Genomic DNA, 27,235 nt, shown 5'->3' with positions numbered 1-27,235 from the left:
CAAACTGGTGAGTCTGAAATCTTTCAGACAACCACAAGGGGGCACCATCAAACCAGAATATGGAAAACATCCCATCCAGTCAGCAGACTGATGTAATATAACATAACATTCATTTACACATGCAGTTTATCATTAAGTTATCATTTCTATTGCCCCTGCTACCACTTTCTCCATACAAACACGAGATATGCTAACACACTGTCCTCAATTCACTTATTTGTCCAAATGTGTCACAAGAAAATACTTACACATCATTTCAGTTGTGGACCATTTATTATTATTTAGACAGTGAAAGACAAAAGAAGAGACGGTATGTTGCTCATACTGTCAGAGACGATTGTAAGTACAGTATATGACACACCAAATATCATCTCACTCTCATACAGTACACCCTCACACTTGACTCATCCACAATATTTCCATCTACATTACCATGTGCCCTCTTGGAGGCAGTAAAGAAATAGTAGTTCTATTCCAAGTATTCTGAGTGGGAGTAATGTAATGAGGATTTCTCCACCGATGACTCTCACATTCATTAACCTAATCCTGCCCATGGTGTGGGAGTTGAGCAGGATGAGGTGTTTAATGACTCCACTAACCATAAATAAATAAATATCTTAAGAAATGACATAAAATGCTGTGCAAAAATATTAAATAAAGTGTCTTGTATAACCTGTAACCCAGATATCCTAAACTGTTTGTACAGCTGAAATTTTGCAGTGAGAGTTGAAACTAGTTCAGTTTTGAATTGGTAACCTTGTTTTTTTTTTCCAGAATGTGTTATTAATGGTATGACCCAAGATCCCAGAACAATTTCTTCATACTGACGACATTCTTAAATGTTGTTCCTAAACATTTTAAACATGGTATGTTAACGCTGGGCACTATGAAGTTTATGAACGTTAGACCATAGCTGTGTTTCAGATTAAATACTTTCAGCACATACTGCAGCTGCCTTTACATGGTATGCACTATTGCATGCAGTATGCACACAACTGGGACATACTACTTCATCACAATATTGCGCCTTAAGCTTTGGTCATTTTGCTCATTTATTCGTGGCAGTCTGTAGTGCAAAATGAGCTGTCTTCTGCCCGTGCCCTCTCTCAAGCTCGTTTATAATCACACAGGACATACTGACGTGTGACATAGCTTCAGCTGCCCAGAAGATTGTGAGTAACAATGGCAGAAAACTATGCTGGCTTGAAAACTGCAAAATGCAACCAAATGTAGGATTACATGCTGGTATGCTGACTGCATTTGACAAACTATGTGTTGGGAAAAACAGCATCTTTTTCTGGTGTACTATATATTATGGGATGGGTACTGAAATGCATCCCTTATCGTTCCACTTTTGGATTGTCAGATAAATTAAGCCAGTACCAATACCATTACCTAACAAGAAGCTTGAACCATTTACAAATGTATATTTAATATTTGCTGAAATGTAATGCAGGGCTGAATACAGACCGTCTTCAACAACTACTTCTGTTAATGATCATTGCAACAGTCAGATAAAAGTCACCCTCCGCAACATTATGACCACATAAAGTAACAACTTGGTATGCTGTGGTATTTTACACATGTTCTGGTTTTTAGCCAGCAGCGTGAACTTGATAGAAGGGAGGTCATTAGATGGAACAGACATAATGGTCAGTTATTTCAAGACCTTTAAATGGGGCTGATCAGTAATGCTCAAAACCCAGACCTCAAAAAGGTCAGTGATGGCCCATTTTCTCAAAACCAACATGGCAGTGTCCCTTCACACACACCAATTAACATCAAGGAGATCTCCGGCTGTTCTATTAATAGCAGGACTTGGATTTCAATGTTTAACTTTGCTGCAAAGCTCATTGCTGAGCTGGTGCCATTTAGGCTGTTGAAGTGGCTGATGGAGTGTCACTCCTTTTTCCTCAGTGAAATTAGTCCTTCTCAGGCACACTGAGTCAGTATTCAGTCAGTATTCTCTGACTTCAAGCCACTAGTTTTGTTCACTCTCTGTTACATGTGTATGTTACATGGTTTATGGGTTTAGTCATGCATAACTAACTATCAGAGGTAATGACTGCACCGAACAAGTCTTTGGAAAGCTTTTTTGAAGTCTTCATTAAAGATGGTGTAGATGAGGGGGTTGATAAGAGAGTTAAGGTAGCCCAGCCACGTCAGAAAGTCAGCCATTTCCACTGAGGTGCTACAAGAACTGCAAGTGTTGACGATCACCTCCTTGACAAAAAACGGCAGCCAACAGATGACAAAGGCCCCAATAATCAACCCCAACGTGGATGCTGCTCTGCGCTCCCGTGCATTTGAGATTCGGGGTCCTTGTTGGAACTGGCTTCGGCGTGACTCATTACGTGTCTCACGCCGGCGTGACTTGCCGTGGATAGGCTTTGCTGGGGCGCGCACACGTTCGCGCGGAGGTTCCTCGTTTGAGGGTTCAGAGTAAGATTTCTCTGGTGGGCTTACGGGCTCAGGACTTCGAGGCCCTCCGTCGACATCGCCATCACCAGCTGGGTAGGTTGACGGGATCATGCTCCCATTGGTCATGCACGAGTGACGGCTAGCTCTGCTAGCCTCACGGCGCATATAGAGGGTCTGAGCGGCCTGGTAGATCTTATAGTAGAGGATGAGGATCAGCAGCAGGGGGATGTAGAATGCTCCAAGTGTAGAATACAGAGTGAAGGCCATGTTATGGTGGACGATGATGCACTGGTCTTCATCGTCTCCATCCTCGGTGTAGTGCCGCCACAGTAGAGGAGGAAGTGAGATGAGGATAGATAAGAACCACACCACTGACACCATTGCACCGGCCATTTTCCCTGTACGTTTACGAGAGTACTCCACCGCATCAGTGATGGCCCTATAGCGGTCAATGGCGATTGCAGCGAGATGCAGGATGGAGCATGTGCAGCAGGTGATGTCCACACTTAACCAGATGGTACACATCACCGGGCCCATTCCCCAGCTCTCTTTCTGGATGTACATGATGCTGAAGGGCATGACTAGCACGGCCACCAGCAGGTCGGTCACTGCTAGTGAGCAGATGAGGTAGTTGGCCGGGTGGTGCAGCTTGCGAGTGACTGCGATAGCTGTGATCACCAGACAGTTGAGGAATGTAGTGACAACGGCCAACACAGACAGGGTTATGGAAAGCAAGATTTTACTGGTGGGGAGTTTAGTGGTCTCAAGTGAGGCACAACTGCTGTTGTTGGTGGCAAATACCTCTTCAGTGCAATTGGGGAAATCCATTCTGCAAGCAAAATGGATACAGAGTTGTGCATTAGACATATAAGAAGGTTAGGGATGTTCAAAATGCATTTGCAATAGAAAATGCATAATTTATAGTCTAGATTTATTTGTTGTTTTGTAATCTGGCCACAATTTTGCATGAAATTAAAGAGTAAAGAAATTAAAATGCTGTAAAATTCACTTTGGCAGAATTAGAATATTCATCCATCTCTTCTTCTTCTTCTTCTTTTTTAAAACATTCATAGGCAGTGATTTGGCTTTTCTCACTTCATACATAAAAGATGTCAAAGAGGATGAACAGAATGCTTTCATTCAAAATGTGCTTTTAAAGATAATGGAGTTTAAAGACTCTGTTCAAGGTCTTGAAGTATGACGTGGTTGACAGAGCTCTGAAAATCTTGTCTTACACACAAAAGTTTAAAAGTAAAAGACATATGTGGTCCAGTTGTACCTGTCTAAGTTCTAAAGTGTTGCATCCAGTCGGTTCAGTGTGCACCAGATAGTCGGCTCTGATCTGTCCTACCAGGCAGGTCTGCCATCACATCACCTCTGCTGCTCATCAACACCTAGAAGAGAAGAAGAATCAGAGGAAAACTGTGAGAAAGAGAGAGGAAATGGGAGTGGCAGAAGACTGAAGCGAGAAAAAACACTTAACAGCACAAAAGTGAAGGTACAGCGGACAGCTACACTCATACAATAGTAAAAATCACTACAGATGCAATGAACAGAGTTTCAAAAGCTTGTTTGTAAGAGGGTTTGCACTTAAACACATCTGGTTCACAAGAATGGCTTTCTCTGAACATTCACCTGTGGTTCTGCTTTTAGGCTGATCATTGAGTATTCAGAAAAGTGACTACTGCACCTCTAACTATCATCAAACATAGTAATTCAGTTCAGTATATTTATCAATAATATGATTAATGTGAGTTCTGTGTAATAACATGGTGCAGTTTCAGAGGCTTTTAAAATGTGCTAAGGTTAAAATGTGCGTAAAAACACTTTAAAAATGAAATTAGTGCCATAAGCACATTTTAAGAAATAGGAATAATATCAAACAATTATTTTTGATTTCAGCAGCTTCAGTCCAAAAATGTAACTATTTGGTATTGAGTGAGTAATGTGTAGTGGTCACCCATTAATTTAGCAACAGGCACTATGATTAAATCAGAACGCACAGATACGACTGTCACTGCGGCTCTCCTTCACTCTCCGCATTGCTCAGTATCCTGAAGACATGAGTGGAAACTGTTGCTATAGAAACACAAGAACTACAGTACTTTTACTTAATGTGGTGATCGAGCAGAGGCAGCCAAACTGTCAGGTCTCTGCTGAGACCGATGGAATCCCAGGCGGCAGGTCCGGGGCTGGGTGGGTGGGTGAGTGGGGTGTCAGGGCTACATGACAGCTCAATGAGATAAGCTGTTTCTGTTCACTTAACTGTAACATATGGCAAAGTGCCCGCTAATATAATTTGCAGAGGACAATGAGGAGCTCCAAGTAGCAACAGTAGCAAAATCTAGGTGAAATCGCCATTAGAGTTATATAATATGTAGGTGAAATTCGCCACGAACAGCGCAGAGGCATGTGATGAGTATTGTTCCACTACTTCATTCAAGGTGTGGGCACTGGCCATGCCTCAGCCAGTCTGAGTCACCTCCAAGATCTCCGCTTAGAGCAGTGATTTTACTGTATAAGAGGAAAAAAATTAGATTTCTATTGTTCAGAAAAGCATGCTGACACAAAGAACCCTCTGGATGATTGTTTCTTCCTAATAAATTATGTATACTTTTTGTTTTTTTTTGCTGTATATGCAGTTTGTAGGCAATATAACTTTTCCCAGCTCCTTGTTGACAATGCCAGACCCCGTGTTGAAAACAGTGGTTTTGGGGTGTTAGGAAAGGCTGCATAACTGATTTTCAGGCTCAGTAGGAGACAATTACTTCCTAAAGTGAAGTTTCACCAACACTTTAATAAAGTTGGCTCTTTGCTGGGAAGAGTCATTATGCCACACTGTCTGAAAAATATATTTAAAAGGGAAATCTAATCCTGTACAAACTGATTTGCTACTGTGAAGTAAACCAGCGAGCTGTATCTTTTTCTTCATACCTATTTCAGTATATAAAGACAATAAAATTGCCTTCCTCTGCCTCTACATTCTACATTCCCTCCCATTTGCCCTCAAATGAGTTTGGAACAGTACTTAAAATGCAGATTACTTTGTGCAGATAGATAAATGATGAGTACCGCTGCGTTTCTCTCGCACTCTTTGTCACTGTACTGCTGTATTCTCAGCTGTGCATCTGAAAACTGTTTTTCCAGTGTTGTGCCCAAACATATATTTATACATACAGTGTGGGCACTGTTGTGAGGAGTGTTGTTGGAGAGTGTGTGTCTGAGCGTTTATGCATATGCAGTGATTGACGTATGCATGAACGGTGTCAGCCTGTCATTGTGCGCAACAAAGAAATCATCCGCTTTTGTCCTGAAACATTCTAAAACACACACACTGTTCAAGGCCATCTGAAGATAAGCTCCAGTGAGCCAGCATGAGTCGGGCCTATTCTGATCTCCTTTACTCTTAAAAAAAAAAAAAAAAAAACCCCACTGCATGAATTCAGCAGACTGGAGAAACAGCTTCATTTACTGACTCACTGCCACATTGTTTCCAAATTACGCTGTAACTTTCTAGTTTGTGTTTTTACAGTGACGCCGCATTATTCTTATTATTCACAATCATCTGCTCATTATGGATGGACTGTGATAAGATAAATGAGCCACCAGACACCACACACTGTTCAGTAAGTTCTAATGGGCTCTATTAGCATTATCTAGTATGAGCAGATTTACTCGGCACTCAAATAGCTCTATATGTTTTCAAAATCGAAAAATTTGAGCAGCAACATTATTATGTGACTGCAATATCAAGTTGCAGCAGCATTGTAAGAATCAGCTTCGGCAGGCTAGATTCAGAAAGTGCTGATTACAAGGAGGCTGACAAAGCAGAAACATGCTAAAGTACTTGCTCAACTTTTAGGGATGATGCCACAGAGTTTGATCCATCTATCTTCAACTAGTTTTTGTCACTCAGCTAAATCACAAAGGCAAACATGAAAGTACTTGCAAACCTTAATGTACTGTGCATAAAACACATCTATATACTTGATATAAGAAAAAACATCATCTTCACTCTAATTTTGAGAAGGATGGCAATCAGCAAAAAAGTTTTTTTTTCTCTCTTTCTCCATGTTTCTCCTCTTACAAGAACCGGATAGCTGCAGCTGTCACATGGAGCACAATCTCTGAAGCACAAACAGGCAGGACATCAAGCTGCCAAGAGCTGTTGTGAGGGGGAAGAGTTGTGAAAAAGCGGATTGTGTGACTGACAGCTCTGGAAAGATGCAAAATAAATGACTATGAGGGCACAGCACATCACATTCATTTGCTGATGCATCTCTCTGTTCATCTGGTTTCATCAGCTGTATCTATTTAATTTTGGGGTGTTGGTAAATGACAAAGTTGGCCGGAGAAATAGCTGCAAAGAACACTGTCTAAGGAGGTGAAATATGTTTTTTGTTGTTGTTTGTTTGTGTTTAAGAGGAACAAATGTCGTACAGAAATGAAACATTTGCTCTAGCTTTCTGCGACAGGAAAACACCCTCGACTAAAATGTGATAAAGCAACATAGTAAATTGTGTTTTCAAGGAATGGCAATGAATCATATGAATAAGTAAAGGGCACAGCATGGGCTGACTGCATGTACCAAACATTTCCCTAATATTTCAATGTTCTATTCTCCATTCAGCTCTTATTAATATTTAATCACACTGTCATAGTTGAGAGCATTTTATGCAAATTAAAGAACTCTAGCAAGAACATGTGACTAAATGATAATATGGGCTAATTACACGTTTACGTCTAATTTATTAACTAATACTCACTCACCTGCGCGAACAAAAGGCTGACATTCACATTATTCCTCGAGCTCGGAATTGCTGTCATGGGCATTTTGCAGCCGTCACTGTTCTCACTCAGTGACCTGTGTCCTCGTTTGAAGCCAGACTGTATCCCCTTATGCATGTCACAGCTGGGGTTGCTCAGCACAAGCAAATGCACACCATGTCGCCGGTAGCTCTCTCTACCTGCTTCATGCAGATAGCGGTATTAGCTGGCGAGATGCCCCCCGAGGACTGAATTTGATGGAAGTGGTTCAAGCACTCACCGGCGCTAACGGAGCAGCTGTAGTACAATTTGTTGTTTTCATGCTGTACTGTGGGTAATGTAATATTGGTTACTGGCTGTTCAGTGTTGAAGATCGCCTCTAGGACACATATCCAAATGTACTGCTGGGTATAATAATATGTGTCCACTGACGTGTTTCAATACTTAAAGATCATTGACTCCTTCTCCCTCACTGGGCAATCCTGAAGATGTGACTATGCACCTAGTTTCTCATCAATATTTAACTGCCAATGCTCAGTTCTCAGGGTACAGTATGTGCACTGGTAGAACAGGTCGGTGTGTTGTTGCTGTATCAGTCTGTACAAATATCTTTTGTAATCCACGTGAACTTGGTTTGGGCCCCTTATACACAATCTGTAAGAAATGAAGATCTTTTTTAAGGCTCCCTGGAATATGATGCTATATACATATAAACTTCACTATTGTTCACTTTCGGACTGAAGCTATGCGCCATAGTGTATAACAGAAATCCCAAACTTCTTCTGTTTTTGCATGTATCTCGTACTAATCTGTGCAAGATCTTAAAAGAAAAATACATAACACATAGGCAACCTGGCTACACATAAAATACAAGTTTAAAAGTTCCAATATGTCCCTAGAATGTGTATTTAAAATTTTCGGTCTACATATTGCACAGGTCTTAAATTCTATCACGTCTGTGCCACTCCTGGTTTTAACCGTGTTCAAAAAGGGCTGTTTCAGTGTCTGCAGATTTAAAATCCAGCTGGGCAGCTGCGGCCCTCGCCCCTTTCAGCTTATCCTGTTGTGACATCACATCAGGCTGTGAAAAAAGGATTTGTTACATTATTTACTAAATCCAAAAATACTAAATTGCATTAATAAGTGGCTGCAGCTGGGTTATACACACGCAGATCTGATTCCTACCAGCCTTGTTCAAGTCAGATCCTTACTTAAATAGGCCATTTTCAAAAGGATGAAGTTGGCTAAAAGATCTCATGAGGAGCCCACTATGCCAAAGTCAAAAGGAATTCCAGAGAAGATGAGGAGGAAGGTGATGGAAATAGATTAGTCTGGGAAGGGCTGCAAAGCTATTTCTGAGGCTGTGGGACTCCAATGATCCATAGTGAGCGACATTATCTATAAATTGAGACTGCATGGAACAAAAGTGAAGCTACCCTGAGGTGGCCGACAAAACTCAAAATTCCTCCAAGAGCATGGCGACAACTTCTCTGGCAAGTCACAAAAGATCCAGCAAAACATCCAAAGAAGTGTAGGCCTCTCTCAATAAAGGTCAGCACTCATTATTACACTGTCTGAAAGGCACTGAGGAAAAACATGGGGATCCACTGGAGAGTGGTTGGGCAAAAACCACTGCTAACCCAGAAGAACATTAAGGTTCATCTGCATTTTGCCACAACACACCTTGATGACCCTCAACTCTTTTGGAAAAATGTTCGATGGAGTTAAGCCATTGGTAAGACGGGAGTCTTGTTACATTAGATGTCAGTAAAACTCCTTAAAAAGAACATTCTTGATCCTGGAGGTGGTATTTTGTGGAGAAGCTTTGCTGCTTCAGAGGCAGGGTGGCTGGACATAATTAAGGAAACCATGAGTTCTGCTGTAATCTGAAGGAGAATGTCAATTCATTAATCTGTGAGTAGAAGCTCAAGCTCATAACTGGGTTATGCAGCAAGACAAGTCCACTTCTGAATCACTCAAAACAAATAAAACTACAATTTTGGATCAGTCTTGGCAAAGCCTGAACCCCAGAGAGATGCTGAGATGCTCAGATTTTAAGGTGGGCTCACAAACTCGCCCATGACGCTGCACTAAAGCAGTTATGCAAAGATGTGTGGGCCAAAATTCCACCACAGTGAAATCAGAGACTGAATATGACCTTTATGAGCGAAAATACCTCATTTACTCCTAAACAGTTTTCGGCTGGAACAAAACACAGACTGGTTTGCATCCTTAGCTTCACATGCATTAAGGTTTGTCAACAAAACTCAGGTTCTGGCTCAAGTTGGGGGAAGATCATAAGGACATCTTGTACTACAAGTCACTGAGGACTTTTTCTATAATAAATTAAGACAATGGCCATGGTCTGTGGACCGTTACGAGACAATCTCAAAGATTTCTGTTCCATTCTGATGAAAAGTGGTAATTGCGACTGTTACATCCCAAAGAGCCAAACAGTTTGACCTTTTTGACATCGTCAGTGGAGGTCACCACTAATGAAAGCCAAAGGAAATAATGTCTCCGGAGGAAAGAGGCAGAGAAAAAAACTGTACACGACTATCACACAGGTGGGTTGAAGAGTCTGTCACATTAGCTCCTCCTACCCACTGGCAGGAAGATAACTGCTGGGTGATGAAACATGCATCACTGACTCTTCACAGCTGGTAATTTTGCACAGGCATGTTGCCACAGACAGCAATTTCATAATACTCGAAATGCAAGGACTTTCATATAATTTCATCAGTGGGTCACAGGCTCAATTAACATTGTCATTTTGGGATATATAGTGACTTAACAAGGCATGTATTTAAAGCAAAATCTTTAACATTGCCACTTTAACCACATGCTGTGAGTGCCTCAGCACAACCGTTAAAATATTGTCACAATGAGTCGCATTGCAGATATAAGATTTTGAGAAACAAACAGCTAAAAAAATGGAGTACCTCATTGTACAGTAATCCCACTACAGTTTAAAGTTAGCAGTAGATTAACAAGTAACTCATAATGCACTTTGATGATTTTATGTGTAACAACAACTGGATTTTGTGAAAAATGTTATTATAATTGTAGAAAAAAGCAAAAGCCTTTATCTGGTGAGCAATGAATTACAGTTAATCTCCCACCAGAACACTTATTTGGATCCATCAGTAATGCAGGTCTAATGTGGCTGTAACAATAAATGCCAAAAACAGTCTATGCAGCGTTTAAAATTAATGCGTTTTAGGAAGAGAGTGTTTTAGACAGCATGAAGGCATTTCCCTGTCAACTGATTGGGTGCCTTTGAAGGCAGCGTGACTGGTGGCATGTTTAATCTGCAGTGTGACAGCGCAGAATCAAAGCACAATGTCTTTGAACACGTTAATCCACTGTTTACCTTGATTAAAGCCCCCTATAGGATTTTGACATTTCTGACTTTGTGGCACGCAGCCCTACATATCTAAACAACCGCACAAACAGCCGAGCATCTGGGAGACGGTGAAATTGCAGGGAGGCACTGGGCACACATAATTGTGTGAAATTCATTTTCCTCTCAACATCGCTGAACATCCTGTCAGCAAAGTACCCACCAATCCTGCCTCTGTGTCCTCGTCCAAATCACCAGGTTACTGAGGGAAGTGAGTCTAGCACACAGAACACACTCTGCTGGCAGTTTGTTAGGTACATCAAGCTAGAACTAATGCAGTCTAGTGCAACAGCCCTGCAATAACCCTGATCTTCATGAAGGTTATGAAGTTCACTTTTCTAATAAGTGTCATTTTGGAGGTGGTGCAGTTGAATTGTACTTTAAAATCACCGAAATGAGGGATGTTTCTTGTACTTTCTACATCCCATTTATGTCAGTTACATCAGGCTAAATAACAGACACTCCTCTCTGCACTGTATTAGTATAGCATATTCTTGCTATAGACTTTTAGAGAATCTAGAAGACGGATCTACAGCCAGCCAGGTAGAATATGAGTCAAGTGAGATCTGTTGAGAACATTACGACGTAGAATTTATCAACTCAATCTCACAAGGACTTAAAAAGACATTTTGGTCAAGTTTTATCCCACGCTACACTTTATTCCCTCAAAAGTATCTAAGTATATCAAGAAAAATGTGCATTTAATAAAACATATGACATTTTAGCTGTCTTTTCTGTGATTCATTGTGATAAATAATACTGCCCACTTGGAGTGATTTCACCCTCAGAAACATCACATCACCTGACTTATTTTGAGCACTGCTGCAGATATTTTAAAACCAAAAAGTTGGTGCACTTGGAAGTGTCCTCATGAGCTACTAAATGTTGGGATGATGCCCAAGAAAAAGACTGTCGCACAGAAAATTGCTACCATGAAAAAAACTTGAAGAAGGAAAAAACATTCCAAGTATATACTTCAATAATGAATCAAAATAGATTCCAATAAAAACCTGCGTGTATGTTTGAAAATGTCTGTGGAGTTTATTGAATCATTAAGCAATATACTGTGACATTAAGATGGTTATTTCTCTGTTTATCATTCATTACATAATTCAGACTCTTTTAAAAGGTGTTTTGGCAGCAGCCGGTCCTTGCAGTATTACACACTAAAGTATAAATTGTACGCAGGTCATTAATTACGAAGAGCACCTTAAGTTGGAAGAGACATAAATTACTAAAGTGTAAAGTTCGTATTATGGATAACGTTGCCTCTTTTATATAATATATCTGATAGTTAGATGTTATTTAATTTGGCTTTGGAAAAATGAAGATATTTTCTCCTGAGACTCACATCCTCCAGCTTCATGGGTGTAGGAAGAGTCTTTACACAAACACAGCATACAGTGCAGCCGTGTGACAAAAGAAGTAGGTGGGCAAGGCAGGAATAATACATTCCTCTTGTGTTATATTTTTTTGCATTATTACTAACAGCCTCTTAGATAATTTTGAGATAAAGAGGTGGGCTGTCAGGAGGCTAAGCTTGAGAGAAACTGGAGTTTGACACTGGAGCTGTGCCATTTTACTTCAAAGAAATCTGTTTGCCTACAGTAACTGCCAGGAAAGAGCAGGAGTTGTTATCTCACAACAAATTAGGGTTAAAGAGCCACATGGTATTTGGAGGTAATGAGAATATTTATTTAAATATTTCACATAATTGGTGTGTAGCTTTCTATAATTACTGGATTATACCAACATGCTACAGTTATTATATCCACTTACCATAGTGTTAAAGTGGAGAACTAAGGTCTTAATGAATTACAATTTTAGATCCTGAGGAGAATCTCACATATCACACAAATATGTTAAATGTGATCAGTGTTGCTTAATTTTTGTGCATGCACTTTTGCTAGAGTAACAAACATCAGCAGAAGGTGCAAAACACAAAACCACCACTACCACTTATTATTACCTCAGGAAATTGGTTTATTACAGTGTGTCATGTTGTGTTGCGTTGTTTTGTGTTGCTCTGCATTGTGTTGCATTGTGTTGTGTTGCGTGGCCAACAATGACCCTACTGTGATAATTACTTTTCTTGTAGTTCTGTTTTGGTTTCCACCAGCTCTGGTTTATTCACTTTGTGTACTGATTATATTCACCAACTCTAACAGTAATATGTCTGTAGGAGATAAAGCACCACCTGTTTGTTCTCTGCCAAATGTTGTTGATGGCTTTTGCTTGTTTTTTATACAATATTAATTTTTATACATTACGTCTGTAGAAGCTAAGCTAATGCTTGAAGCCCCTGAGGTGCTTCCCTCGGATTTAAAAAGTTGACGCGCCTACAAACTTTACCGCATTCTGATGAAGAGAGCCGAGACAAATGTTGCGATTCCAATAATCTGTGCTTTATTGCTCCCAACAATTGTAGCTCAACAGTCTTTATCGAAAACAAACAATTCATCATTACCGGCTTCTTTAGCGGCTTCTTCTGCGATCAAAACTGTTTTTCCTTCCGGGTGGAACACCTGCCCAGACAAAGATCAGTTCCTATTTATAATGTAGAATGCTCATTGGCTCCTACAATGTCCAAAGCATGCTAAGCAATTTTAGGGTCTAAATGACATGAAGTACTTGTAGATTTGTAATAGGGGTTAGGTTAAAGACGCCCTTTGGTTAAAGCGAGGGTTCTTTACCTTCTTAACTTGTTCGTAAAATGTTTTTTCATATATGCTGCAATACACATCATGAGTAAAATAAGCAGACAAGGGCTTGACTGAGCGTTCCCACCAAACAATTCTACAGTTCTACAATTTCATTTATCAGACGCTTTTATCCAAAGCGACGTACATCTGAGAGTAGATACAACACAAGCAAGGATCAAGTCAAGAGAAAACAACCTGGACAAGAGCCATAAAACAATGAGTGAGTGAGTTGGGAGCGATGAGTCGAGAGTCAGTCAGAGACTATGTGAGCTTCGCATTCAAGAAGAAGCAGTGGTTCTGAATTATATCTAAGTCATTCTAAGGTGGGTAATGATTATTTTAATGGAAAAACTTCTAAATACGTAACTTTGATACACAAAGACGATTAAAAAAAATTCAATCATAATCTTTCCTAGCCTTAACCAAGCATTTTACAGTTGAAACCAAGCAACAAGTCAAACATGCCAGACAACTGTCTCTAATGTGGAGTCCACATTTGTGGAAGTTACAGTTCCTGTTTCTGCCTGTTTTTTTGTGTTTTCTCAAAAAGGAATTAGGCACTTATCAGAGTGCAAGTGGATATATATATATATATATATATATATATATATATATATATATATATATATATATATATATATATATATAGTGTGAGGTTCCAGTTTTGGATCATGAGGGAAAAAAGACTTTCATGGAATGTTATTCAAGCTTCTCTCTGCATTTCACTAACAGTTTGGTGAAAATGGATGAAAAGTAGAGCAGATACGTGTGTGAGCACTGAACCAACATTTTGCCACACCTACATCATGAATGTGTATCTAAATTACCCTCAATACTGACTTAATCAGCCACACGGATTTAATTTAAGTGCACCTCATTCGTAGTTCCTCAAACCAGCAGGAGCTAATATCTTCTGCCCATGTTTGCTTGTTTCCACACGAGTTACCTTGCAAGTGTAAATGGACTGGCTGGAAGCAATGGAGCAAAGGGCTAAATTATAGGGAGTTCCAATGGAAAAAAAAAACACTGTTTATGTGAAAATGCAATTTTCAGAGTTATTTAAAGGTATTTCCTTCTTTATTCCAGTATTCTGTAATCTAGTTCTGTTTCATACAGACATAAAGGAAACATCAATACAACGAAATGGATCATTTAGAATGTTTTTCAAATAAACAGATTGTTGCTCAATATGCAACTCAATTATTGTCATTGGAACGAATAGACATAATAAACAGACAATCACCGCAAAATCTTAACGTTATCATAAAAATAAGACTGGTTGATTGTTCATTATACCAGAGTTTGCTTGAAAACTAACCAGTGTTTTCAGTTGCAAGGTTACAGGCCCTCATTTTGGTTTTAAAATAAAAATGTTTTAATTAGAGTGATGATGGAAGAAGTATTAATGCCTGACAGGAGAGAGGCTATAAAATCAATTTTTAGCACCCATTGTGCATTTAATTATATGCAAATGTTTGGATACAAGGATGCTGCAATCTATTAGTAACATCCTAATAGAAAACAAATGATAAAACCCTCTGAAACGGTAAGAAAGATGGTTAAATTTTCATCAGATTTCCTGCTGGCTCAAGCTGCATACTCCCCTCTGTTGGAAACAGATGAATGATTAGAACCCGCAAGGTGAGAGAAAAAGGCTGTGAGTGCTGAAACATGCAACTTTAGAATAGAAATATGCTAAGAATGACATAGCTGCAAGGGGCTGAATGAATTACAAACTACCAATTGAATTACTTGATAAGGTTTAGAGATTTCTGGCTTTCCAAGCTATTTTTTCAGCAAGTAAGCAAGCTTAAGAACAAAGGGCTTCTCATTGTGTTTTTTGTAGCCGCTCAGTAAATTTCGAGGCTAGTATCTTGTATGAGGTTGGATTCAAAAGACTACTGAACCCTGCTGCTTGGGTGTAGACAAAGGGCCTCTAGACAAAATGTGATGCAATGATATATAATCTTTGGGGTTTTTTTTCGAAGAGAAGAGAAGAGAAGTGAAGAGAATTGTGCAGTATACTACACAGGCCAAAGAGCTAAGTGTGTTTATGTTTGATATAAAGGATTTTTTTCCCCCCAAAAGTGCATTTGTGTAAAATAACTAATGTATCCAGTACTGACCTGAATTGGCCACTGAACTGTAGTGACCTGAAATGAATTACTATAGTCCACAACAGTTACATTATTGTGGAACAGTGAGTAAGTGTCATAGCTCATACTGCAAACAAATCCACCACTAGTCTTTTAGAATTCTCACTTTTCACAAAATAAATATGTATCTAATGGAAAAAAATTAACTTTATACAGGCTGACACTGGCCTATTCAGTACTAAAAACCCAAATCAATCCGTTTCTGTTGTGGCCCCCCTCTGAATCTAAAATGTCACCAGTTTTCTTAGGTATACTTTCACACGTTTCACTTATCTTTCTGAACTCTCCACAGTTTTTTGGTGGATCTGAGCAGTCTCAGTCGCTCCTGTTTCTTATTGTTGTGCCTTTGTGTCTTTACAGTGTAGCCATCAGGGCTCTGCAGGAGTCACACCATCTGGTGCAGGACTCTGAGTTCTTCATCTCGCTTGTTCTTCGCATTTCTATGTTTGTGGTCGTTGTCATGCAGCAGAATAAATTCTGGGCCAATAACGTGCCTCCTTATGCTAGATTGATGGATTCTATTGTTGGAGTTTCACTACTGTGTTGACACAAGCTCTCGAGTGTTTTAGTGGACAAAGTTTTATTTCTGCAGACTGGAGCCATCTCCAAATGGACAGGTCGGTTCCAAATGTGGACATGCGGTTCTCTTGTCCCGGTGGAGAAGAATAGGACATACGGAGTATTGATAATTGGCTGTAGTTGTCACAGCAACAAGAGTAAGTATCAGGTTTTTCAAGAATGTATTTAGAACTTGCAGTCTTTTTTTCTTGCTAATGGCTGAAATATTTAAACCAAGAAATGGAAATTTCATGTTTTAAAAAAATAAATAAATAAATAAAAAAAACAAAACAGCTACCAACATGTCGCCAGAGACATTTTCTGCTGTATTTTATCAGCTCATGTTGTTGGGGAAAATTCAGAGATACAGGAAACAAAGCTTGTTACATTTTAGATTCCTGTCATTTATTATATATTTACTTCATTTTGTTGTAGTCTACTTTGGACTTATTAGAGAGCACATTAGTTGTAATTGCTTCTAGATCTTTACACTTAAAGCTGAGATGAACACTTGGAGCTGACAAAGTTTGCAACAAGATTACATCACTGCACTGCATGCTACACTCACTTATAATGTAAAGCCAATTATGGATTCCTCTAAAATGACTCTGGCAGAAAGACTAGGTCAGTTCTGCCATTAAACAAGACAAAGAGGAGGTCACATAATGACTGCTCCTTGTAAATTTAACATTGACCGACTCGGCCATTTCTAATAAGGTATTGGATTTCTTAATTCATGATGGCAGTCATCAGTGACATGAACTGTTATAGATGTTCATCACACTGCAACCTCTTCCTTAATCTATCTGATGATATATCTTTTTATCCACTAACAAAACCCAAATCAAGCCCTTATAACTGATATAACTGTCCTTTTTTAAAAAATTCAAAATACATAGTGTCTGAAAATGACTTCTTTTCGGTATAGAACAATAAAAATCTACACCAAATCTGGGTCAAATCTGTGTTTTTATCTTCCATGTCTTATAAACACACACACATTTTCCAAAACACACAACATACAAAGTGGTTGTGCCCTTTGATGACACTTGCAAAGTATATCAATTAGAAGCAGAAACGATAGCAATGCGTTGCAGGCTGCAAGAAGTAATAATACTCACAGTTATGCCACAACTCATGAACACGCAGTCAAACAGAAATACTCATGCAGCATTATCTTGCCTGCATCTACAAACCTCCCACACATGCAAAGTTAACAGCTTTGAAAGTAGCTGCAGTGGGTCGCTAGGGTCACGGTAAATTCTCATGGGATGACTAATGGACAAGAACCGCACAATCAGATGCTTTTTTTTTTTTCAAACAACCTCACTCGTGAATCAGTTGAGGCACTAAAATCGGGCGCATCACTTTTGCAACATCAGATCAAGTATTCGTCATTTATCAGGCATTCAGAAATATTTCAGCCGCTTTGTCCTCAATGGTCCACGAAGAACTCCTGAACTGATGCACAACTTTTGTTCCCAGATGAAAATGAGCTGAAATGGAACTGCCAGCAGAGGGAATTAATAGACCTTTTAAACTGGAAGTTGTTTCAGCCCAAACTGAAGAGAGCCCCTGGGAAAAGCCAATGGTAAATTTGTATTCAAACCTGTAGGACTTCTGCTAGAGCAGCACTAAAAATCCTTTTTGGAGTGCATTGCTTACAGTACAGAGCAGACAAAGCTGGACTACAATGTGCCCCTGATCCTTTCTGAATTCCCAATTCACTAAGCAATAATATTCCGCATTAGCTCTCATCTCTGACTTTTTCCACACATTTAAAAAATAGGCTTTAATGTTTAGCAACTGCTGTGAAAAAGGTGCATCTTATACAAAAAATCTGTACCAATCTAACATGAATAAAAATTACACAAAGAAGAATACATCTTCATTTTAACCTTTCTTTGACACACAAGGCTAATATTTAAGCGAGAGAAAGGGGTACAAACAATGTTCTGCTTACTAATCAAATGAACAAGCCTGTCTTTCAACTATCAGCTTTCATGACTGTTGAGTCTGTATAATAGAGCGCAGATTGTGAGATCCTATTTTAAAGGCTATTTTACATAAAGGCAGATGCTGTATGTAGGCAGAGTGAAAGATGTGCACTGCCCTGCAGCTAATTCCATCTGACAAATTGATTTTTTTGCCATCCAAGCAACTCTGCTTTCAATGTGTGATGGTGGCTGGTAAGTCTGTCTGTCCTTCAAAAGTTGAGGAGAAATGCAACCTTTCTGCAGTATTTGTAAAGCACAACCATAACAGTTCCCGGCATCCACAAGCTTCTTTGTGCTTGTTGTTTGTTCAGCTTTTCATCTATTTTTAATAAATATATCAAAGCTTGACAGATGGAAAAGGAATGGCAGGATGCAAATGTGGAAGAAAGGCATACATCCAACTGTTTGCTCTTGTAAGCAGCTTGTACAAAGTATTTCAGACCAGCAGATCAACACTGTTTTTATAAATGCATGATCATCGATCACATATCCTTCATCACAATTGCTCCCTGTCCATGTGTGTTTCATTGTAAAACAAACCAATTTTCAGTGGTCATTTTGCTGCCTGAAGCCTAAACTAAACCTCACCAGCAGCCTTGTTGCATCATTAAACCAAATTATTTTTAACAAGTATTTGTAATAATGCTAGAAGGCCCAGATGGTATCCCGTTAAAATGGGTATTAGATCAGAGAACACTGAAAACTGTGACTTCAGAAAGCATAGGAAAACAACTTATTTTTTAATGTGTGGATAAAGAGTAACACCTTTAGCTTATTTCAGGGTGGTATAGAGCCATTACACATGGAGAACAAAGGGGAAAACACGTAGCAGTAGAAGATAAAATGAATCAAAGTCTCCTTGGGAACAGAATACAAACAAGTTGTCTGTAATGCTACTGAGGCTTTCAAGATTCAGCAGCCCATTTCACAAAACAAAAGCACCATTTACACACAGATTACTAACTGGTGGCGATGCTCAGAAATTGCAAATACATTTGTGAATCGTACAGGCCTCTGACATGTCTATGCATGATTCACAAGTACAAACATTTTCTATTAATGGAATGTTTCAAACCTAACAGGGTGGAAAATGATGATAGAATGCCGCCATTCACTGACTGCATGTTGCAAATTTGGTGAAATGGGCTCCAGCTTAGCAAGAATTTTTTGGTCACACAAAAGGAGGTGCAAAGTACGGAATATAACAGAAAAGAATTCTGTGTCTGGTTGGGTAAAGTCTCACTTGCAGTTTCATTTGTGAAACATGACTTAATGACTTGGCACCTTTTGGAACTTAGAGGAGCTTAAAGCTTCCAAAGGGGCAGAATGACAGAAAAAAATTTGGAGCTGGGCTGGTCCATTTTCTCTGGGGAAAATGAAAAAGGACTGTCAGGACTCCACAGGGTTCACATTGCTAAACTGCTTGTTTGGAGGTTAAGCAGACATAGAACATGTGGATGGATGGACGTACATGACCCCATCCTTCCATTCCAACATAAAAACAAACTAAACCTAAACTCCTACTGGTAGGAGTCTACAACAACAAGGTTAGTATTGTGTGTTGTTGATTCCTTCCAACACTCAGTGTAATGGACAGTACTGCTTTTGGTGCCACCAGTAGGGCTTTAAACTTTTTTCTGTTGTTCCATTAGGAGTCAATTTCATACAAGTTGCCACAGGGAGAGACCATCTCTCAAGGTCCAGGACAGAGTCCATTCTATTAGGTATGGCCAGATGATAGAGGATCTCTTCACATCGACTATTTTAACACTTAAAGGTTATTCAGAGTTAGTACTCACTTTTACATAGTCAGTTGCTCTATAATCCCCAGAATTAGTTTTTGCCACTAAGACAAGCAAATAGGTGCTCCCTCCATTTGTTTCTTCCTCTATTACCATGTGTATTTATCTTTGTCTTTCTCTCTCACACAAAGGCAAAGAAGAACCCTGTGGTCATATTGCTGTTTGCTTTCTGCTGTCTTGGTTTTGAAGAGCCTTCAAATGTCTTCAAAGATGCATGAAAAAAAACAATGACAGCTGTCTAGCATTTGGTTCCTTTTGGCAGCTAATGTTGGCGTAAGAACCCCGAATTTGAATTCTCATCTGCCATGGACTGGTGACAATTAATTAAACATAGATTCCTGAAGGCTATGAGTGTTTTAAGGTAGCTGAAAAGCATTTGTGCAGTTCCTTTCACAACAGGCAGTGCAAAAAGACAGAAAAGTTAAAAAAGGCATCGATAAGTAAGATGTATCCAGACCAATTTTGATTGAGGCTCTTGCCTCTGTGACATGTCAGTGACAGGCTGTGTATTGGATATATGTCTGGGCTTTGTTAGTAGGCAGAGAAAAACAGGAAGACAAGCCTTTTCCTAAAAAAAACAAGTAAGCCAAGACTTTAATTAAAAATGTACCAGTCTCAATCTAATTAACTTGACAGGACAATAAGAGAAACGACACAAACCACATTTGTCCTATAATGAAATTATGCTATGAGGTAAGGACAGCTCAGTCACATCCAAGGACAAACTGAATTTAAAGAGTAAAGAAACAGCCACAACTCCTGTCCAATCAAAGAACATCAGCCTCTCTGTGCTTTGAAGGTGGTAGCATTATTTGATCTTATCAGTAAAGCAAGTAGCTAACGGCAGTATCAGCAAAGTATTGAGTGTTATAAAAACAGAGACAGCAGGCCTAATTAAAAACATTGAGCTGTGCTGTGTTTCTCTGTGTACCAACTATATAAACTGCACATATTATAACCATTTCAGTGCTTTTTCAGATGAATAAACTTCATTATTTAAATCCATCAGGCCACAAACCACACACCATTCCCATTCTATATAACAGAGAGGAAACACTGGTTGAATATCATTGTCAGAACAAGCAACCATATCTTCTACACCTTCAGTTCGACTCATCTACTGTATTTTGTCTGGTAGTTTTCCTGTCAGAGATAGACATCCACCTCTCAAAGTTTGTAAAAAAAAAATAAATAAATAAATAAATAAATCATTGCACGATGACCCAATACCCACTTTTGAGTCCACATTTTTCAACTACTACTACTTCACTTCTCACGTTTGGGGTCAACAATGTGCAAAGATCAGTGCCATATTCAGATTTACACTAAGTTGTGAGGATGCTTTTATTGTTTCTCACATGGGCTACCATAATGCACTCTGGGTGAATTAGTGGAATGAAGAGCTTTTGTGAGTGCTTGACATGTGCTTCTGTTTATACTGTTGCACTCTTGACTACGGTATTATATTTTTTCCAGCTTCTGTTGCCAAATGTTTTTTTGTTTGTTTTTTTTTGGTCTGCTCATATTTCATGTTTTGATTGCTTTAATTGCTCTCATGGTGTTTGCTTTATTTACCGCAGAATTCACTGGAGTTTATTTTTGCTTTAATTTCTGTAGAACCTGGTTGAAAATACAGTACATGAGTAAAGCTATGAAGATAGTGCGAGATGGAAACCTGCAGGTTTTCCATTTATCGCTCCAAAAATGAGCAGTGTTTCTCTGTGATCGGCTGTAAACACTGTAAAACTACTCGGCATTTCACAATGGCAGGCTGAAATATTGGCTTAATTCAGCCATACATGTTTGAACCTTGTTTGAAGAATAATGATAGAGAAAGCCCCACCCCTCCAGGCTGGTTGCTTATGTTCACAACACATGAAACCCAGGAGGTCTGAATCCATGTTTTGGAGGCTGTCATTGATGCACTGAAGTTCAAGATTTCAAGAAAAAAATCAAGAAAATTCTCAGTTATGGTGTTGACTGCTTATTTTGCTTATGATACATCTTCTGTCATATAAAAAAACACCATATGGACATGTTAAAAATGGTTAAAAAAAACTTGAAGGGGGCTTTTAATATGCAAGACAATTTGTTTGCTGAAGCAGGTAGGATCAGCAGCATGAAAAACAATTTTAGGAAATGTGATTAAAGCAACCTGGGTGCATTTATCGTAATCCAACTGCTACAATTACTGGTTTGCACATTATTCTACTGTGTCTCCAAGTGTATCTTGAAGATAAATGGTGGACTAGTGTTGCCACCAGCGTCTCTGATGATAATACTGAAGTCATGTGTGGTTACAGTTTCATATTAAACATATAAGAATGTTGCATAAAGGTCTACTTAAAGCTGGGATAGGCAGAAAACTAGAAAAAAATGTGAAAATTTGACAGTGCAGTCCCACTCCTGCAGCTTTTTCCTCTCCCCTACCTGTCCTAGGACCTCGCTCATGCTACAGGAGTTTTAAAGTTGTAACAGATTTTGAAATCTGGTTGCACCACACACGAGGAGAAACTTCACAGATATCGTTTTCTCTAATCTCAGACATGTACGCCAATGACACTGTAAATAAGAGACTACATCTACGGGATTTTATTCGGATTATGGTGCCAGAGGGAACAATCGGGGAGCAGAGCACCACCTCACATGATCTCATAGCGGTAAACAACATAGAGACTACAACTTGCTGCAGTGCTAATAATAGTTTGCAGTTGGAAAAAAAAAAACCAAAGCAGAAGGCTTAACAAGTCTGGATGAGAAAATAGTTAGAAAGATGCAGTCAGCATGGGCTGTTTATTCTTCAGCAAGAGTGAAAAATGAGATTTCATATTCATAGCCTCGAGGGTCAGAATGTTCAGCGTTGCTTGGCAAGAGTGTCCACTGATTTAGATGCTAGCATGGGAATCATAACCATCTCGATTTTAACTCATAGATATTAAACATGTTTTATATTATTGGGCTGGATTGGATGGATCTGTGAGCAACTCGGGAGGGGAAAGATTGAATCTGTACATCAGCTAGGACCAAGGTCCCACACCAGATTTCTCCTCCAATTGTCAGGAGCAGTGAAACCAGCATTAATGCATCCGAAACTCCTGTTATGTGAGCCAAGCTGAGGCCCTTCTCCCCATGCTCCAATGCACTTCGAATGCGCAAATACAGTCAAGGTCAAAGTTAACGTTTACTTGTGGCTGCACTCAAATTTGAAAACCCAGTCAAAGTTCTCCATATAACCCATTTTCCCACCATATTCTGCTCTCATTGTGGACTTTGTCGCTCTTTATTCTATCGCCGCTGATGTGGGTGAACAGACCTTTGATTGGTTGAAGTCTCCTATCACAGGTTGTTTTTGAAAGCTCGAAAACAAGGCAGAGAGGAGCTTCAGAAGTCTAGTTTCCTCTCAGACCAGTTAAATTACAATATGCTCAAAGATGATTATAAAATTTCCCCCCAAAGAAGTCAGAAAAGTACTGCCTACCCCAGCTTTAATATAGTATGTACAGTTTAAATGTAAGAAAAGGGAAAAACAGCCACTGGCATCAAAATGGTTCTTGGTATCAGTGGACAGCCTGAGTTTAAGTATCAGTTTAGAAGAATTAAAAAGAGGGACTGGTGTTTCCCCAGCACTTGGCAGGGAGCTGCAGCGTAAGCTACACTGAATGCTTATTGCTCCATGGCTTCAGACCATCACCAGCACGATGCGTCCTTGGTCTGACTCTCCTACTCATCATTGGTAGCCATTATTTTTCTTTCCAAGATAACTCCCCCGCTGTAATTAAATACCTTGAGAAAATGTGCCTCCTCGGCCAAAATGAGCCCAGTGCGGAGACCTTCTACAATATTTCAAGTTATTAAACAAGAGGGTCCTCAATGCTGTCCTTGAGCCTCTGAAGAGGGCTTGACACTTGATTATGTCCACTCATGGACCACCCTACTATCATGGGAATTGCATCTATATTTACTTCCCATAGCAATGATAATGCCAGAGAAAGAAGATGTACTTTATGTCCTTTATGTAGTGAGAGAGATAGTAGCTGGTGGGTGTGCATTTAATGTGTCCAGGACATTTGGGACGAGCCCAGCCTTGCAGTTATAACATTCACATCTCTATTGACTGCAGTCTTTCACTATTAGCCAAATGTTTTCATTGCATAACCATAACCATGTGCTGAGCATACTTTATTCCATGGCCACAGTGTTCCTCTGATAATTACCATTTTGCCATGTGCAGGGAAGATTTTTTTAATTTCGCCATTTTGCCATTTAAGTTCATCTTAATTTTTACCAAATGGCCAAGTATTGATGTTCTTGTGTGGCGACAGGGTGGCACAAGCACGCACACAGTCAGTGCACGCTTGGTCCTCAGAACTACATGAAAAGGCTTAGAAGTCTCTCAAGCCCCACCGTCTCTTTATCACACCACCCCATTCTGACAGTAAATGAATCCTGCACAGATGCTGCAACACACACACACACACACACACTCCTCCTTCTTGATCACACTAGACGTAATGTTGTGGGCTTGATCTTCCATGGGTTGGTCTGGCAAAGCAAGTGAACCTGCAGCTGGTCAAAGAACCGTTTCACTGCCGCAGAACAGAGTCCCAGTTGAATTTCGGCAGGCATGTGGAGAGCACATTGCTAACTTTTAATAAAATCTGCCTCGGATATTAAGCTCATTGTGAGCAGACACAGTATGTGGACATGCTGGACATTCACAAACACACATGCAGCCACTAGAGAGCCAGTGCTTCCAGATGAATTCCTAAGAAGAAGATGAATCTCCTCATTATTGCTCTCTCTTAATGAACCCTTTCTATTAGAGATATGAGCAATAGTCAGTTAATATCAAATATAGTAAAAGGTCTAGAAATGTATTGTTTTCTCTTACATAACTAAAACCACAGTCTTATTGTACAGAAGTCACTGTCTTCTATCTCAGAGGAGGAAACTGAATAAAAATGGAAAATCAGGGGATCTAACTCCACAGGTGAAATAATTCAAAACATTTTGAAAGATAAACATGAAAACGTAGATTATGTCAAAGTCTTGAACATTCAATCCAGAAAACAGTTCTGCTTAGCATTAAGGTGGAGGCTCTGCTTAGGTTTCTAAATGCACGGAGACAATATAGCAGAAATTTTCCAAAGCCAATTAAGATGACATCATATTTCTTCGGTATCAATTAAGCCAAATGTTCACCCATTAGGCTGCACAGAGATCTATCTGTGTCTAGAAAGTACTTCCAATTTCGATCTGTGAATTTCCAAAAAAAAAAAAAAAAAGAAAAAAGAAAAAAGAAAGAAAAATGCACAGCAGCTTGTCTCTCAACAAATGTCCAACCTGCAGAAAATAAACTTACCCGGGTTCCGTTGCAGGGATGGAAATGACAGAAGAAAGCAGGCAGTGAGAGAAGAATATTACATTCCCCATTAATGTCCATTCACAGCTCACCGACGTTCACGCCGACACCCGCTCAGTGTGCCGACAGAGGGGGGACGCGCAGGCGGGAGCGCGCTTCTTGGGCATAGACAGAGAGAGGTGCGTCAATAAGGAGGAGGTGTGAAGACAAGATAAGAGTAATAACAGCCCTCCAGTAACGAAGGCGAATAAGGAGACAAGCGTTGTCTCCAGCATGTCATTATTTTCTTTAAAACTTGGCCGGATAAGCCGTAAAGATCGCGCGTGTGTCCGTGGTTCACTGTGACCTTATTCTAATCTCTCCATATATTATTCATGGAGCCTAATTTGGGAGCCTACATAGTGGAAATGGGTTAAGAGGGTCAAAAAGAGGATATTTAGTCGATTTTAATGGTGTTTACTCACAAACAGACTTTTTATGCCAAAACTTTAAAAACAATTGACCACTTAATGATTGAATTTTGTCATAAACCTGGCAAAATGGGGGCCACTGAAAATGCTGGGGTGGTACATAAAAAACAACAACCAGAACTGAATTTCTGGAATGCTGTTATGCTGCTGTAGTATAGATGGTAGTTGTAAACCATGTCAATATGAAAACTAATGTGGCAAGGCTGTATTTGTATAGCACATTGCATACACAAGGGCAACTCAATGGTGCTTCACATTAAAACATGAAAAACATTGGAAACATTCAGACAAGCATAAAAAGCACAATTAAAATGATAAACATAACGCATAGAAAAGAACAGGAAAATTAGAAATACATTAAAAAATAAAATTACGGTTTGCATTTAAAACTATTTAAAATAAGCTATAATAGGAAAGCAGTGGCAAACAGAAAAGTCTTGAGCTGTCATTTAAAAGAAGTGAGAGTTGGAGCAGACCTACAGCTTTCAGGGAGTTTGTTCCAGATATGTGGAGCATAATGAGAAAACGCTGCTTCACCATGTTCAGGTACACATGATGTACATTTTGTAATCCACCTAAATCCGTGGCCCTTGTGGATCCTCTTTATGCAAGTGCTCCAACTGCACAAGTTCAAGGAAATGCAAACAAATGCTTCTTAAAAGGAGAGGCTGTACGAGGAGATTCTCAGTCATCCACACCCTTATAATTCACCATTAAAAGAGTCGTAATTGAAGAAGTCGCTGTCAGACTTTGGAGGAGATTCAGTGGGAAGGTTTACAATCCCCAGAAATCCTGTGCTGCGTCCGCCCACCGTGCTCGACACACCTCAGGAATATTCACTGACACGGTGCTACAGCCCAATCTGTAAGCAGCTGATATATCCTGTAGAAACGGTCCCATGTGTGTCTCTGTGTTCAATACGAACACCTGCACAGACTGGAACACACAGCAAAAGTTATTAACTATCTGACGTGCACAAACTACTACAAGCACTGTTAATATTTTAGTTATTAGGGTGACCACTGTTCACAGTAGCCCAGGAGAGGAGATGCTGGGGAGTATCTGAGGGGAAAAAAATTAACCCGTAGGCAAAACATCCATAGTTTATTTATGAGTTCAATATCGGCAGTTCTGTCCTACACACAATAGCATCGCTGTTGCAAATATCCTGCTGGAAAACAGAAAAATATCCCCAGTAAAAAACTTGATATGACAGAAAAATATTTAATAACCAGCTATGATGGAGGTCAGGATTCGGCTCTGTTACAAATGAATTAACTGCAGCTTTAAAGCTATGACTCTGTGTGTGACCGTTCACCTGTCAAATGACGAAAGATACACAGTGTTATTTACTGTTAGAACCTGTCTCATCGTGAAGGATAATGTTATACTGTAAGGAATTAATGAAGTTACCACTGTGTTGTGTTGTGTGCAACTCTCTCGCTTTGGAGATGCTCATAAACTCAGAGGAAAGCCTCCTACAAACAGCTGAAACAAACTAAACTTCATCTCCTGTGAACATTTTGAGGTATGTGTGTGTGTGCATCTCAGTCAACTAAAGGCTATTCCTATGTGTCTTTTGTGCTCTTCCTGATGT

General features: G+C 39.5%; 1 protein-coding gene across 1 annotated transcript; it reads right to left on the bottom strand.

The window, feature by feature from the left end:
* Positions 1-254: 254 nt before the first annotated feature.
* htr1fa (5-hydroxytryptamine (serotonin) receptor 1Fa) lies at positions 255-25,380 on the bottom strand. The gene is made up of 3 exons (XM_023291981.3): positions 25,169-25,380; positions 3,701-3,815; positions 255-3,250 (listed from the first exon to the last, which is right to left on the bottom strand). Exon 3 carries the CDS (start codon positions 3,247-3,249, stop codon positions 2,053-2,055), a length of 1,197 nt encoding a protein of 398 aa, XP_023147749.1. The 5' UTR covers position 3,250; positions 3,701-3,815; positions 25,169-25,380; the 3' UTR covers positions 255-2,052.
* Between the last annotated feature and the right edge of the window lie 1,855 nt (positions 25,381-27,235).

Source organism: Amphiprion ocellaris, chromosome 11 (assembly GCF_022539595.1).
Source record: "Amphiprion ocellaris isolate individual 3 ecotype Okinawa chromosome 11, ASM2253959v1, whole genome shotgun sequence".
In the NCBI taxonomy this organism is placed as follows: domain Eukaryota; kingdom Metazoa; phylum Chordata; class Actinopteri; family Pomacentridae; genus Amphiprion; species Amphiprion ocellaris.
This window is presented reverse-complemented; position numbering and strand designations above follow the sequence as displayed.

Coding starts and splice junctions, on each gene's coding strand:
- htr1fa (XM_023291981.3), bottom strand. CDS start 3,249: ATGGATTTCCCCAATTGCACTGAAGAGGTATTTGCCACCAACAACAGC.